We start from the raw sequence: 15195 nt of genomic DNA on the forward strand, positions 1-15195 counted from the left end.
CACTCCCCTGTCCCCCTTGGCTCTCTGATCAGCGATGTGCACTCCCCTGTCCCCCTTTGGGGCTCTGAGCAGCGATGTGCACTCCCTGTCCCCCTTGGCTCTCTGAGCAGCGATGTGCACTCCCCTGTCCCCCTTGGCTCTCTGAGCAGCGATGTGCACTCCCCTGTCCCCCCTTGGGTCTCTGGCACTCCCCTGTCCCCCTTTGGCTCTCTGATAAGCGATGTGCACTCCCCTGTCCCGCCTTGGCTCTCTGAGCAGCGATGTGCACTCCCTGTCCCCCTTGGCCGCGGGCACAGGGCAGGCTGACAGCCCTCGCTGCAGCTCCCGGCTCCCCGCGTCGTGCTCCCAAGTGTCTCTAATTGGATTGCGGTAATTTCTGCCCTTCCTAGAGAGGCGGAGGAAGGGCCCGGGGGAGGCGGGGGGAGGCGGTGGGCGGCTCTCGGCTCCCGGCTCTCGGCGCGGCCGCTCCGCTGCCCATAAAGCGCGGCGGGAGCGCGGCGGGGCCGCGGCCATGCAGTGAGAGCCCGCCGTGGGACCAGCCCCGCTCCGGCCTCGCCACGGCAGCTCTGCGAGGGACAGACCCCCCAGCTCAAGGTACCCCCGGCCCTTCTCCCAGCGGGAACTGGGCTGCCCAGCCCTGGGAGCCGCTTCGCCCGCACCCCCTTCCCGCCCAGCCCGCGCCCCGGGACGGGCAGCGCGTTTACCCCGCTGCGGTTTCTTGCAGATGCAGAGGTGCACCGGAGTCCTGTTCCTGTCTTTAATCCTTTGTGCCACCCTCTCGGAAACACTCGGGCTGGTTTTCTCAGTAAGTATCCGTGTCTCAGCGAGTCAGGGACCACCGCGAACCTCCCACGGATGAACAGTGTTCTTAGATGTAGGGGTTGTAAAGGATACAGCACCCAAAACCATTTCGGGCTATTAACAGTTTGCCTCTTATTTTTTCCCTTAGCTAAGAATTTCGAGATTTTGAATACTAGCACTCTTGTAAAAAAAATACTATAACTAAGAATGTCTAGTTGCTAGACCAAAATGGAATGGGTGTCCCACCTGCCTCCGAAACGATGATGTACATATGGACTTCTTTTATGAAGAGGCTGTCATGTAAACCCAAGCAATAAAAAGAAGCATTGCTGTTTGCTAAGGTGGCTATCAGGTGGCAATATAAACTTCTAGTATAAAGTTGAAATTTCTGCCTCCAAAGTGTGATTTGCAGTCATCACTTATGTGGTGTGAAACAGCCAAACCACATGGATGTCAACAGCAACACTATAGACTTAGGGAGGGGCAAGAGCTCACCATGAATATTTACTTCAATATGATTTGCTTTATTTTTAAAATATTTTTTTCTTGATTTTGAGCCTTCAGAAGACTCTTTCTGCTCAGAGAATGTCCTTTTGAGTGTAGATCCTGCAATAACATACTTGTGGTTTTTCCTTTAAGGCGAAAGACAAAAGGGGTTGGACTTTGAATAGTGCTGGTTATCTACTTGGGCCACGTAAGTGAGGCACTTCTTTTTTCATTATTTCAAAATGCAAAAATTGTGTTATTCACTTCTCTGAATATGGCAGTTTTGTCTAAGCCTGCAAGACTGAACAAATTCATTTGGGAGAACACTTGTTTAGATGTTTGTCACATGCCTGCCATAGAACTGAGTTGTCTTAGATGACAGCTGTTCTTTTCTAAAGAAGTGTGGTGGAAGGCCTTATGTCCAGAGACACATCTGCTCATATTTGGTGCTTCTGAACTGTAATTTTCATATGACAAATACATCACCACCAGAAGAGTTAAAAAAGCTTACAGCATCATAGGTGTCAAGGGCAGAATGACAAAATGTGTACCTCTCCATGTATTTCAGATTTCACCTCTAAATCTTTTTACAAACTTTCACTATTTGACTTTATAAGACTAATTTTTTTTAAATTAAAGCAAAATAAATTAAAACAGTAACTTGCAAACTCAAGACTATTTGCAGCTCACTATGTGTAAAATCAATATACAAGGTGTTCAAAATACAGGAGAACTGGTTTACAGGTGGTGATAACAAATTCAGGTTGTAAGAAAAGTAATGCAGAGCTAAGCTGTCTCAAATATTTCTCCTTTCACCCTTAATTCTTGTGAATGTGGCAAAATTCATCACCAGTGCTTCTATATTTTCAGTCTCAGTAACACACAAATACTACACATACTTACTCTGACATTTTTCATTCTTTTTAGCTAACAATAAGGATACATTAAAAAAAGAAAAGAAGTTTAATGCATCTTAAATGTATTAACTGGTTCTGTAAATGCCTGGAAGTATATTTGCCCAAAGCAGATCTAAGCAAATTGGAAAAAATACTGTGGGGAAACGATCTTGTCAAAGAGTTCTATTTTACATCTAAGACTGGATAATAGGAATCATCCTTTGTTGCAGGTCATATTCATCAGCTTTTACTGAGGTCACATTGATAAGCAGCAGGTCATATTGATAAGCTTTTACTGAGTCTATTAACTCCTCTGATTTTTAATTTATTTATCAGATGCAGTAGATAACCACAGATCTTTTAATGACAAGCATGGTTTCACTGGTAAACGTGAAACACTGCCTGAAGAGGATATTAAAGCAGGTAATGAAAGTCTGGAAACAAGCATTTTTGATTTGTTTCTTATGTTAAGTAATTTATTTACTATTGAATTTACTACTGAAATTACTATTCAATTTATTGAATAATTTATTATTGAACTGACTACTTGGACACAAAACTATTTCTGCATTTCAACAGAAATCCTAATAAACATATGAAAAGAAGAAAAATGACATTTGGCCACTCAATGTAATCTTTGTATGGTTATAGATTACAACATCTAAGTGATTAGGAAAATCTATCATAATTTTGTTGCTCTAAATGTGTAATAGTTCATATTGCTTTGAAAAAACTTTGCTATTTTTCTCTTTTCATATGTTAAAGTAAGTATTTCAAATGCCACTCTAGCCACTCCAGATTCAGTTGGTCTTTGGCAAAGGAGAGAGTCTATAAAGGTGTCTTTCAGTAATGAAGGCTATAGAAAATACAAGGTCTCAGTATTTCCTATGATTGAGCAAGATGGCTTATCTTCATTAGTAGACTGAGAACCTGGTCACAACTGAAGTCAAAATGCTCAGATGTTGCATGTGTCAGAATTTAGTAAATTCAATGAAAAGGGTGCAGCCTTGTTCTGGATTTGTCATCCAAAGCTGGGCCTCTAAAATGCAAATATATGTCTGGACTCCCTTATGAAGAGAAGCTGACAATTTTTAGGCTTTATTTTGAACGCCTATTTCAGGATAAGGTGCAGAAATTTCTAGAAAAACCTGTTTTATCTCCTGAGAAGAAACTAAACCTGCTGCCAACATCTCAAATGAGCTGGGATGAATCTCATCCTTAGGCTGATAAAAGTGATCACAGTCCTTACTGAGTGCATTTATCACTGCACTAATGGGGGCAAAACAGAGGTTTTGGAGCCTATTTTAAATAACACCTAGACCAGTACAAATGTAGTTAACACTAAATAAGTTCATAAATAAAGGACGTGCTTAATTACAATCTCATAGATGCATACTTCATAAAGAGAAGAGAAACATTAATACATTTCTTAATTTTTAACACTCTCTGAAGCACTGTCTGCACAGTTACACAGTGGGGCTTTGGGGTTTGTGTGTAGTACTTTTTTGGTGCTGTGCTTTAGGGTTTTTTTTTTGTTTGTTTGTTTGTTTTTTAAGGGAAAGAATCCAATCCTGCTGCCTCAAATACCAGGGTTAAAACAATATATGGCTAGTCAAAACCAATGTAAAAGTAAAGGATTTGTAATCCAGTAGTAGAGATCACATTGCAACATTTTGCCATTTGTGCATATCCCAGGTCCCTTACAGGAATATGAACTTATGGATTTATGGAACTCTCTTCCTGGGTACTGTTAAACCTCAGCAATTGCAGATAAACCCAACCAAACTTGTCAGGATGAGACTTCAAAATTACACAGCTGCCTCTGTTATGAACTTCATTCTCTTCCCTCATCAAATGTTTCTTTGAAGCTGAAGTTTATTATAGAGTTCCTACCCAAAGGAGATTTAAATATGTCTCTCTATATATAATGCATATGGTAATCAGTATATTATTTTAATTGAAAATGAAGGCTTTCTCCTGGTTATTTGTAAAAGACCTTTTAAATGGCAATATATGCACGTGTTATTTTATTAATGTGAAAGAGTTCCTGCAAAGGACTGTGCTCTCCTTGAAGGAATGCTGCAAAATTCATAAGCTCTCCATATAACCTAGAAAAATTTGTAAGCTGTATTAGGGACTGAAAATTAGGTCCAGGAAAAAAGCCCACAACAAAAATACAACCATCTATGAGCATAATTAGTCAAATCTTCAAGTTACAAGATCATAATGGTTTGTTTACTGAAATCTGCAAGTGATCCACTATGCAGAGTAAAGGTAAATAGCAGAGCAATACATAAGTACAATATTTCCAAGTCATGGAGGAAAAATATTTATCCAATAAATTTCACATGGATAAAAAAGTCTTGAAAAAATGTGACCAATATAATAATAACAAAAATCCATAACAGGTTAGGTGGGAATAAAAGCTAAGGAAAAATTCAAATAAAAGAGTATTATTAATGCAAGTAGTAATAATATCTTAGTGTGAGTTCAAAGACAGGAAGACAAGATTTTTAGGTGCAAGTCCATTAAATGCATTCTTAAATGCTTATTCTCCTTTCACCAGAAACCTTTGTGTCCCTTTCAGCTCTCATCAATGTTTTAAATTTGTGCTGCAGAGCACAGTCTGCCTTCTGACCCATCTGATAATGTTTTCAGTGATGTAATAATGGATTGTTTGTTGGTTCTGGTACCCACATCTGTGTGCAGAGAGTTAAACATCTTGGGGAAATTACTTAACATTTGTTCTTAATAGACAGCAGTTCTCCATCCTCCTAAAAATAGGAAGGTGTCTTCCTCCAACTCCTGGCTGAGATTTTTTTCTCTCGTTTACAGATGCAGAAAGTGCATCTTCTCAAAAGTGCAATAAGAAGCACCCATTAGGCCATTAAAACAGCATCCAAAAGCTATTTTCACAAGCTCTAAGACAAGTGTATTGGATTAGGTACCTATGTGAAAACAGCTTTCTGGACTTGTAGAAAAACACCCAGGCCTAGGTTTTGGGCCACAAATCACTGCTATGTAATTTGTCAGGCTACATGAATGAACTTTTAACTGTTCTGTAAGGCTGATGAATTTGTTTGCTAAATTTGAAATTTAACCCATTCCTGCAGGCTCAGGTGGAGACAAGAGAGAGAGCTGGGGACAGAGGATAATTCTCTTCTGCAACAGATCTCATAAGGCCTAGAGACCACAACCATTAAGGTGTCAAAGCAGCTGCTATGCAGCAATGGCCTACAAAGCTGGGTGATTTTCATTCTGAGAATTGTAGCCACCTGCCTTATAGGGGCTTTGCCCTTCCATGAAAGGAGGTTTTCCATCAAGGATTTTAAGGAAAAAGGAATTTCCGATAGTTTTGGTGGTTTTTTCCCCTCCCCAGAGTGCTCATTAACTTAACCACAGTATCTCATATGATGTGTTTGAACCATGTTAAGTGTGAGTAACAGCCAGCTTGTTTCACAGGGAGCCTTGGGAGACCCCTGGCTGATGAAAACATTGTGCGCACAGTAATTGAATTTTTGACCTACTTGCATCTGAAAGGTTAGTGAGTACCTTTTATTCTTTCACAGTTTCTGGTAGGAAATTTACTGAGGAGACAAGACTATGCCTAAGGTACACATCTGCTGCAGATTTGGGTGTGCAGGACTTGCCACAGCACCCATGGCATCACTCTCACACACAGAGTGCAGGTGATCCTGAGAAATTGCAGCTCAGTGGAGATCAGATGTAGCAGAGTTCTGATACCATCCCATCACTTGTTAGTGCCAAAAGGAACACATCTCTCTTTTTGCACGTATTCTACAATAAAGTTGCAAGACAAAATTGCAACAACAACATTAAGCTGAATGTTGGCAAACAGCTCGGAACACTCTGAAGTAAAAGCTCTGTACAGCCTCATGGTTGTGATGAGAGTTGTAATGCTGAGCTTAGAGCTGGTTCTGTAAGAATGGTAACTTTACTATGGAATGCAGTGAAGAAATTTATCTGCTTCTGAGTTTTCATTGGTTTTGCTTTAAAAAAACCTAAACAAACACAATATTCAGCTTTTAGAAACCTCTTCAGCTCTTCTAAAACTGTCTATAAAATGTATTAAACCATTGTAGATAGTTGCTAAGAAACCAACAGATAGAAAAAGGTTATTCTACTGCAAATGTTTGAGGATTTTTTCTGTCTCAAAAGTAGACAATTCAATAAATCAGTAACTTCCATGTTCTTACTTTTGTATACAACAAATTATAAGCAACTTTGTGTCAAGTGTATGCTGTGGAACTGTATGTGCATTTGTATTTATTTCATTATTAAAAGAGACTTTCAACAGATCAGTTCATTTTCTGCATATCTGAGATGCATTGTCCTCTGAATTACTTGTATCCACCCAAGGAAAATAATTCTCATTACTGCAAATGTGAACCCACTGCTTATTGAATTGAATTTACATTTGAAAACAAAACCTCTGTATAGTTGGTCCTAAGGGCCTGAAATAATTCAAGCACATATTTAAAGTAGATTATTAGCATATGTATTTACTGTGGACAAAGTAGCGGTTTGTTTGTTGTACCACTGTGAAGAAAGAGCCCAAAACTCTCCTTTACTCTGTTGTATGAGCCTAGGAAGTAAAATCAATATTTGGACACAGCAAAAAGGGTGCAAAATAACCTCAGTCACACACCTTCTGCATAGGCTAAAAGCTGCTAAATCAGACAAAATAAAAAGAATCTCACAGAAATACAAATTCTTCCCTGCAACAAATGAGCTTAAAAGGCTCCCTTCTTAGGATGGTAATGACAAACAGTTGTTTTTATTCAGAAAAGGTGGTGGTATTTCCATGTCTTCATGAAAAACAAAAAATGAATCTGCAGATCTGGGTTTTGCAGACATAGTTCTTGTAGTCTCAGGTTGGAACAGACACAGAATGTTGTCACATATTATCTCTTAACAATATTTATTGGAAAGGCTTAGTACAAACTCTTACACAAATCCAGAACTGTAAATCAAGCAGGTGCATACCATATTTTTTAATGATAGAAATCCTTCAACACATTTACTTCAGTGAAACCTTACTGCATTAAATACATTGGTTTAGAGATGTTCCTTGGTGGGGGAAGGGGGAAAAGCCTCACTCATGGGATTCAGATTCAGGCAATAGTGATTCAGATTAGATATACATTTTAATCTACAAGAAAAAGGCAGTATTTTTACTGCTAAGAAGTACCTTGGTAATAACTAAAAGGGGCCTTCATCTTTTTCTCTTGGAAATTATTCCCTCCAGCTTTAAGCGCTTCTCATAAAGAGCAACACGTAGAATGGCAGCTGTAATTAGATAATATTAAGTCTCATGAGATGCTGGGATCCAGCAATATCAATTGACATAATAAAATTAATATAATTGTTGTTCTGTCACTGCTGTTTCTAAAATGTTGAAATTGTATCAGGAAGATATTATTGACATTCAAAAGGAAAAAAACCCAGTATTTTATAAGTTAAAATACGACAACTTCAAAGATTTATCTTTTAAAATTGAGAAAAATATTAGAAAAAATTATATTACTGAAACTGGATTTCATTACTTAATTGTTAAGATAAATATGCATATTTACATATGTGTTAATTACCTTTTTTTTCCTGTTTTTCAGAGGTGGGAGCACTTGACAAGTTACCTACACCAGAGGAAATGAACCAGTCTTGAAGAATGCATTCTTATTTTGTTGTAGTGTCGATTTAGACTGAATTCTAAACAAAAAACCAAAATGACCTGAAGTTAAGAAGTATGGTTTGCATTTATTTGATAAATGGTACACAGCATTCTGCCCTCTGGTTAGTTTGTTGGATTATTTTTTGCTTTTTTTTTTTCCTTCCATCCCTCTCCTGCAATGTCATCGTGTATAATTTTGCTTTGGTAAAATTTTTCTGTAGGTAAATGATAAAATAAAAATAAAGAGCAATGAAGTTGTTTCATTTTAAAATTATGTACATACCAGCACACAATGCACAAAAAGTCTGGGGTAAATTGTAAGATTACACTGCATCTCTACTCTGCAATATTAGAGCAGAATAAAACATATACACTATATATTGATACTTTAAATAACAGAAAAACAACTTCAGAGTGCTGCCATGCAGGATCATTTTAAGTCACAGACCTGTCTATCCTTCCGTGTTTCAAGGAAACATTACTCCATGCTCCTATTTTCACAGACCTGTTCAAAATAAATCCTGTTCAAAATAAATTTTGTATTATTCACCTGTACTCCACTGGCCTATTGGCTGGAGCATACCTTGGTGCAATGCAGATTTAAGTGTTCTGTGCAGGTTTACACAAATCCTATGTGTAGGATTCCATGTCATTGAGACACAGGGCTGCAATCTTAATGAAGAAAAGCTCCTGGCTGCTGCAAGATTAAAAATATACTTCATGAGATGCTTTATTCTGAGTCCAGCAAAGCACTTGGGCCCATGTTTAATCCATGCAAAATGGCTTTGATGTGCTGGACCAGGATGCTAGGCCTGCACACAATAAATGTCAGATCAAGACTGAGGAAAGGTTTGAGAGGTTACAGAACCTTAGAAAGGTTTTTCATACTCAGATGACTTTCAGCCTCTGCACAGTGCAATGAAATATCATCCTTTCAAAATGCTGACGTGCACTGGAGTGCACAGACTGACAGAAATTTTGCAGACCTTTATTATCTAATCTGTTTTTCACTTTTAGCACAGCAGAATTCTAAAAGCCAAGGCACCAGTGTGTGCTTTGTACCCAGCCAGCCATGCCACCCTGTCACTCAGGCTGCGCTCCTCCTGTGATAATCACTCAGCCTCTGATCTCATGTCTGATGTTTTCACTTTCCAAAGTGTCAAAAGACACTTCATACCAGATCCAGTGAGCTTCTGAGCAAACCCTTCACACTATCTTTTACTGGATTTCTTCTTGTTTTTTCAGAGTAATGAAAGAAGTATACATTGCTAATATACACACTGCTAGTTCAACAGTATTTGGCAAATTTATGGGCTTCCCAAAATGTGAAAAAAGAATGGAGTGAAATTTAACCCCTGTACATTAGTACAGCTCAGCAAGTCCAAACTCTCATTTCCACTAGTAATGTCCACACTTCTCACATAACCTTGAAATAACCTCACTAAAATCAAGAGGTTTTCTTTTCATTGACTTCCATGGACTTTGGCTCATTGACTGCTAAAATCAGTCTATTTGAAGAACTCAGAAGGATCTATTTGAAGAACTCAGAAGGAATCCATCTCTGGCAAAGCAGCTGAATCTATGATCAAATAAAAGGAACTTCATTTTAGCATTGAATTTCTTTCCTTTTCAAAAAGGATAAGAAATTAGAAATAATGGGATATAATTAGAAACAGTTATTTCTTTGATCCAAATAGTATACCTTCAGCTCCTTAGAGTTGGAGTCATACTGTTAGAATGGTTATTCAAAATTCTGACATTTGAGATTATTTGAAACAGTGGAAAACTCATAGGATCAGGAAGATTTACAGCACTGGGAGGCTCACAAGGTTTGACGTTGTGCTGCACTGTTATATATTATATATATTAAAATATATATATATTATAGAAACCAGATATATATATATTATAGAAACCAGATTATTATAAACTAATTACCAAAAGCAGTCCACATACTTTCATTTAATAATTTCTGCATTCAAACACATATTGATAATATTCTGAAATAGAGACAGGTAAAATTTTCACCTTGTTTTTTTCACCCTTGTAATGCCTCTTATCTTTGCAAATATGAAGGGGGGAAACCACAGTAAGGAGTTCTGGGTCAATTCTCCTGGATCAATTTCACAATTTCAGTAACATTATTATTTTATTAACACTCATTTTATTTAAAGTATGTCTTAAATCACTTCATCTCAAACATAATTTCTGCAAATATTTGGAAAAACATCTCCATAATGAACCTCTTGGATGAACACCTGATAAAAATGTCCAATGTCCTTTAATACACAATTTGAAAGCAGTAAGTTTCAATGGGGCAAATGGACAATAAAAGAATGCTACATTTCAGTAGAAAATAAGAATTAAAAAATCCCCTTTTCCATCTCATAGTATCATTTCTTGCTTCTTTGCATATTTTCTATTCCATTGTTGTGTAGGATTAGCTCAAACTTATATTTACACTACAGACAAAAGCCAAATAAAAAACCCCAAAAGAGTAAACATTTCTTGTAATGTTTGCCAGTGATATGAAATTACCCTTCATGCAAATTTAACTCTGACAATGAACAGAAGGCTTGCATGATGCTGAATGACTGGACAATAAAATGGAAGATGAGATTAAATGCTGATGCAAGCAAATTATGTACGCAGAGAAAACCAACTCTAATTTTACATACGCATACTGATGCTCCAAATTATGTCTGGAAATATAACTCAGACTCATTGGACACAGTCCTCTAAAAATGTTCTTTTAAACCTCAACAGTGGATAGAAAATCAAAGGGAATAGTAGGAATCACAATGAAAATATACCATTCCCAATTTTGATACCAAGAGCAGTTCTGGAGAACTTTTTCACTGCAGAGAAAAAAAATCACTGTCAGGCCAGAAAAACCACAGGGAAAAGTTACAAATATTTTTACAGTGATTTTCATACACAGAGAAACGAAATAAGTGGGAGATGAAAATCTTAAATGTTGTGTTAAAAGTGCTTTTTCTAGTAACCCAAGATATAATGATTAAATGCCAAATGATGATAAAATTATCAAGTAACACTTTTAAACTCCACACAGAGAAAAACCAAGAAGGCTTTTCCATACATCTCCTGATGAAATTGTGGCACAGGACTTTGTGGAAGCCATAGGTTCTGAAACAGTTATATTCATGGAAGAAAAGTCCTTCAAGGTCCAAATGTTTAATTAATTTTTTTTCAGACCAAATTAGGGACATGAGAGCACAGAGCTATAAAACAACCCTTAGAACCTGATCCAGGGATTAATTAAACATGACTCCTTCAGCTGCACAGCATTTGATGCCAGTTTACAAGAGAAACATGGAAATCACTTACATTTGGCTAAAAATTCTGGAGAAATACTGAATTATGAGCTCTACCTGTAACAAAAAACCCCTATAATTTTGTACAATGTTTCACCTACCTGCCAGGTAGTCTCATTAAAACTTATTTAAATGCAAATCAGTTCATCATAAAAGGGGGAATTTCTGGTGGCACAGCTGGCACAGAAGAGTCTATTCAGATTAGGAAGCCATCAGGGAGCTGACAAGATACATGTATTTTCCCACCTGTCTGCTCATGTAAAGGTCAGACTGCAACATTAGCATAGAAAAATTAGGTAGGACTCAGAGTACTGAGGATGTTTGATGGGACCTGATATTGGGGTTGCCAGAATTCTGCTTCCAGGTTTAATGTTACCAGGGTTCAAACTACAGCTCCTTTTGCCTGAGGTCAGAGAGAAGCTGGGTGTGAGTCCATTCACAAAGGATTCTGACATATCCTCAAGTGCTCTTTTGCGTTTCCAAAGAGATGAGAAGACATGATATGAGATAGCATGTGAAGAAACACATTAATAACTCCCCAAAAAAGTGGCAAAAGTATTTTAAAATGATTTCAGGATATGTGACACAAAATGGAAGCAAGTTAGAGAAGTATTTTGCAGTTTGTCCAGAATGCAGATTACCTCAGGAGTTTTCTAAGTTTAAAAGGGTTAAAAGAAAGTTGGGACTCAAGTGTTTTTAGCAGAACAATTGTTCACCAATTCAGAGAGTACATTAATGGTGCAGTATTTCTGTCACTATTTTGTGGTTTATTACTTATTTTTAAATAAATGCAAATACTAATTCTGATACCTAATTGTATGAGGACTGAGTGTGACCCAACCATAGAAAACTACACCTCACTGATCCCTTTACTACCCAGACTCAGGAGCTGGGTGTACAAATAGCAAATTGTTAAGGTTTTTATTACCTTGGAGCACTGGGCATTTGTCAATGCATGTGCCACACTCAGACTTGAGCTGTGGAAAGCCAGAGGTGAACTGAAGATGAGAATTATTTTATCTCCTTGCTTGTAAAGGAGCAAAAACAGTATAAAAAAACTTATTCCCCAAAAGTTTATCAAATTCCCTTGAGATTCTCCTTATGCATTTCTAATTTAATTGATCTCCACAGATTATTTTCTAATTAAGTATATATAAATCATACAGCCTTTCTGAGTGCTAGGAGACATGAGTCTCCTACAGAATGTCTGCCTGAGGAGAAATTATAAAATACCTGTTACCATTCAGATTGGATTTTTTTTAGTTTCTGAAATAAATGTTGCCTATGTATCACTCACCAACACAAATATAATTAATTCAGAATGTAATGCTTCTATAATCTCCCCTTCAACATGTTCATGAGATATTGCATTTCCTTTAAATTATTCTATTCCATTAAAAATCATTCTACTGAAAAATAATTGATCAGATTTATGCACATTATGGCTATTATTTACATTTATCAATATCAAAGCTAGCATTTCTTGACTAAATCTAAAACTGATGCTTCAATTACTTACATCAATATAAGTTCCTATGTCATATCTTTAAGAGTATTCTTTGCTTACTTCTTTGCTGTCATCTTATTCAGATGACAGCACAGGGGAATTACACCCTGCTTCCCTAAGATCTTTCTGCAATTTGATTATGTTACCTGATTCTTCTTCAACTTCTGATCTAAAAGATAGTAGATTTAGGAATCATTAGCTTTCTGATGGTTTTCATATCTATTGTTCTCTGCAGCAATTAAAAGCAAAGTAATAAAGTATTCTAATTAAAGTATTGTCCAAAGGTTTCTGTGAGAATTTGATGCATCTTTCCTGCAAATCAGAGTTTGACGACACTTAGATTAACTGCTGCTAGGGCTCTCCATGGGCACTCTGGGCTCTGCAAATGAAGAGGGCAGTTCTGAAAAATGAAATTTGCATCTGCTCCCTGCTAGCAGAGCGTGGGTGCTGGCTCTGAATCCAGAGCAACATTTTAAATGAGGCATTTGGATTTCCTTCTTCAATTCAAGAAGAATGAACCCAGGCCCTAAGGCTTAGAGATCCAGTAGAAGCAGAGAGGAAAAATAACCATGTTTTTACAGCTAAATGTTATATTTTTGCACCATTTTTCAAAATACGGTTTTGCAAATTATCCCTGCCTGGTTTTCCTGCTGATTACCCACTTAGCCACTGTTTAAAAATAAACCTCATCAAATACAACATACAAGGGCTAAATCCTGACCTATGAAACTAACTGCAGTGGTACTGTTGACCTTGAAAGTACATTTATTTATATTAACTAAGGTTTGACTTCATCCAGTGCAGCAATGCTATTAAAAGAAATTAATTTTAACAAATCTGAGATCTTCCATAAAAAGTGAAATTTCAGAAATAAAATTATAGTCACCCTTATTCCATCAACAATACTCCTGCCTTCCACCTGCTGCAAGGCACGTTGTTCATTAATTCCTACTGTCACTTTGTGCTATCAGAACCATCTACTGATTCTAGCCATTAAAGAAATTATACTCTATCTGTGCATTATTTATTTCATATCTGTGAAATTTTACTTAATTTCATATAGTTCAAGCTATATAACACTTTTTCGCCAAAATATTTACATTTTTCTTTGCTGTCTAGTTCATTTTTATTTGAATTCCTTTTGCAGTGCACATTATATAGGGTATTTTATTGTTCACCAGAGCCCTCAACCATTTGTTTAATTAGGCATAATAATTTTGCATGTTAATAATTATTTTTATATTCTTCTCCCTGTTCTGCTATGTTTTAGCAGAAAATATAGTAATTATCAAAAATTAATATTTGTGACAATGTTTATAAGCCAGATATTGCTGACCAGATAAAGGGAAGATGATGTAACTTGGGTTTTTTCCTTCTATCATTTGTAGTAGTTATTAAGCATAAGCATTATTCTTCACTCCAGCCAGATAGAAAGGAGGTTTTCTTTTGTGGGGAAAAAAACCTAATATTTTTTACCACACTACCTTTTGTGAATTCATAGTGGAGTCACATCTGTTGACAGACTTGAGATACATTCTTCAGAAGAATTAAAGCAACAAAGGATTTTAATGCTTTATTTTCAAGAATGAGTTGAAAACTTTTTTTGGAGGTGTTAAGTTATTTTAAGATCTAGGAACACATTTGATTGGATCTATTAAACTGTTCAAGGAAGTCAAGTATTGAATTGCCAACAAGATTTGAAATTTTAATTAGTTATATGCAATATGAACCATTATTAAAGCAAGAACTTATGTGCTGTTAAAAATCAAACTTCATACACAACTTAATCTTAGGATGCCAAAATAAATGCCCTCTATAGGTGAAAGCATGGAGAACACTAATAACTTAGGCTATCAAAGTTTTGTCTGTGTTACTATTGGTTTACCTATTTCCCAGCAAAAATGTGGCGTTATCCAGCAAACAAAATGAACTCACCAAAAACCTGCCAGGGAAGTGTCAAGGCAAGTCCAGAGCAAGGTGATTTCAGGTTCTGGGCTTGCAGCCACAGCCAGTCAGGGGTGGCTGTGCTGTGGCTCTGCCTGGGCCCCACACTGACAGCAGGCTGGGTGAGGCACGCAACACCTGAATTTCCTCTGAAATATTACAGGACTTTGGCACCACAATGCTTAAAATTGTCCTAGGCACTTGCACCGCCTTCTGAAAACCTTACCCTTGTGCTACCCAGACTGGGAAAATTTTTGCAGAACTTTGAATTCCTGTTAGGATTAATAAGCCTAAAATAACATAAAAAGCTGAAATTACAGCCTGCAGCAGGAAGGACCTTCCTTTAGAAGAGGAAAGGTATGAATAAAAAGATGAACACTGAATGTACATTTAAGTTCTGAAAAGAGCCAGGAAACTCTAGTTTTGGTTATGGCACTTCCCTTCTGAGCTCCCATGTGCCAGCAAAATCACAACCAGAGGGGACAGCTACACTGTAGTCCTGGGCTCACCTTCTGTTCAGCTGTGCCTGTTCTA

The 15195-nt window shown here is 37.3% G+C and overlaps 1 protein-coding gene across 1 annotated transcript; it reads left to right on the top strand.

Annotated features, from left to right (window-relative positions):
- The first annotated feature begins 461 nt into the window (after positions 1 to 461).
- GAL (galanin and GMAP prepropeptide) lies at positions 462 to 8129 on the top strand. Its single transcript, XM_066552694.1, has 6 exons — positions 462 to 594; positions 725 to 805; positions 1441 to 1495; positions 2520 to 2606; positions 5646 to 5723; positions 7817 to 8129. Exons 2-6 carry the CDS (start codon positions 725 to 727, stop codon positions 7867 to 7869), a joined length of 354 nt encoding a protein of 117 aa, XP_066408791.1. The 5' UTR covers positions 462 to 594; the 3' UTR covers positions 7870 to 8129.
- Positions 8130 to 15195: the final 7066 nt, after the last annotated feature.

This window comes from Molothrus aeneus, chromosome 6 (genome assembly GCF_037042795.1).
Source record: "Molothrus aeneus isolate 106 chromosome 6, BPBGC_Maene_1.0, whole genome shotgun sequence".
NCBI classification, from domain to species: Eukaryota; Metazoa; Chordata; class Aves; order Passeriformes; family Icteridae; genus Molothrus; species Molothrus aeneus.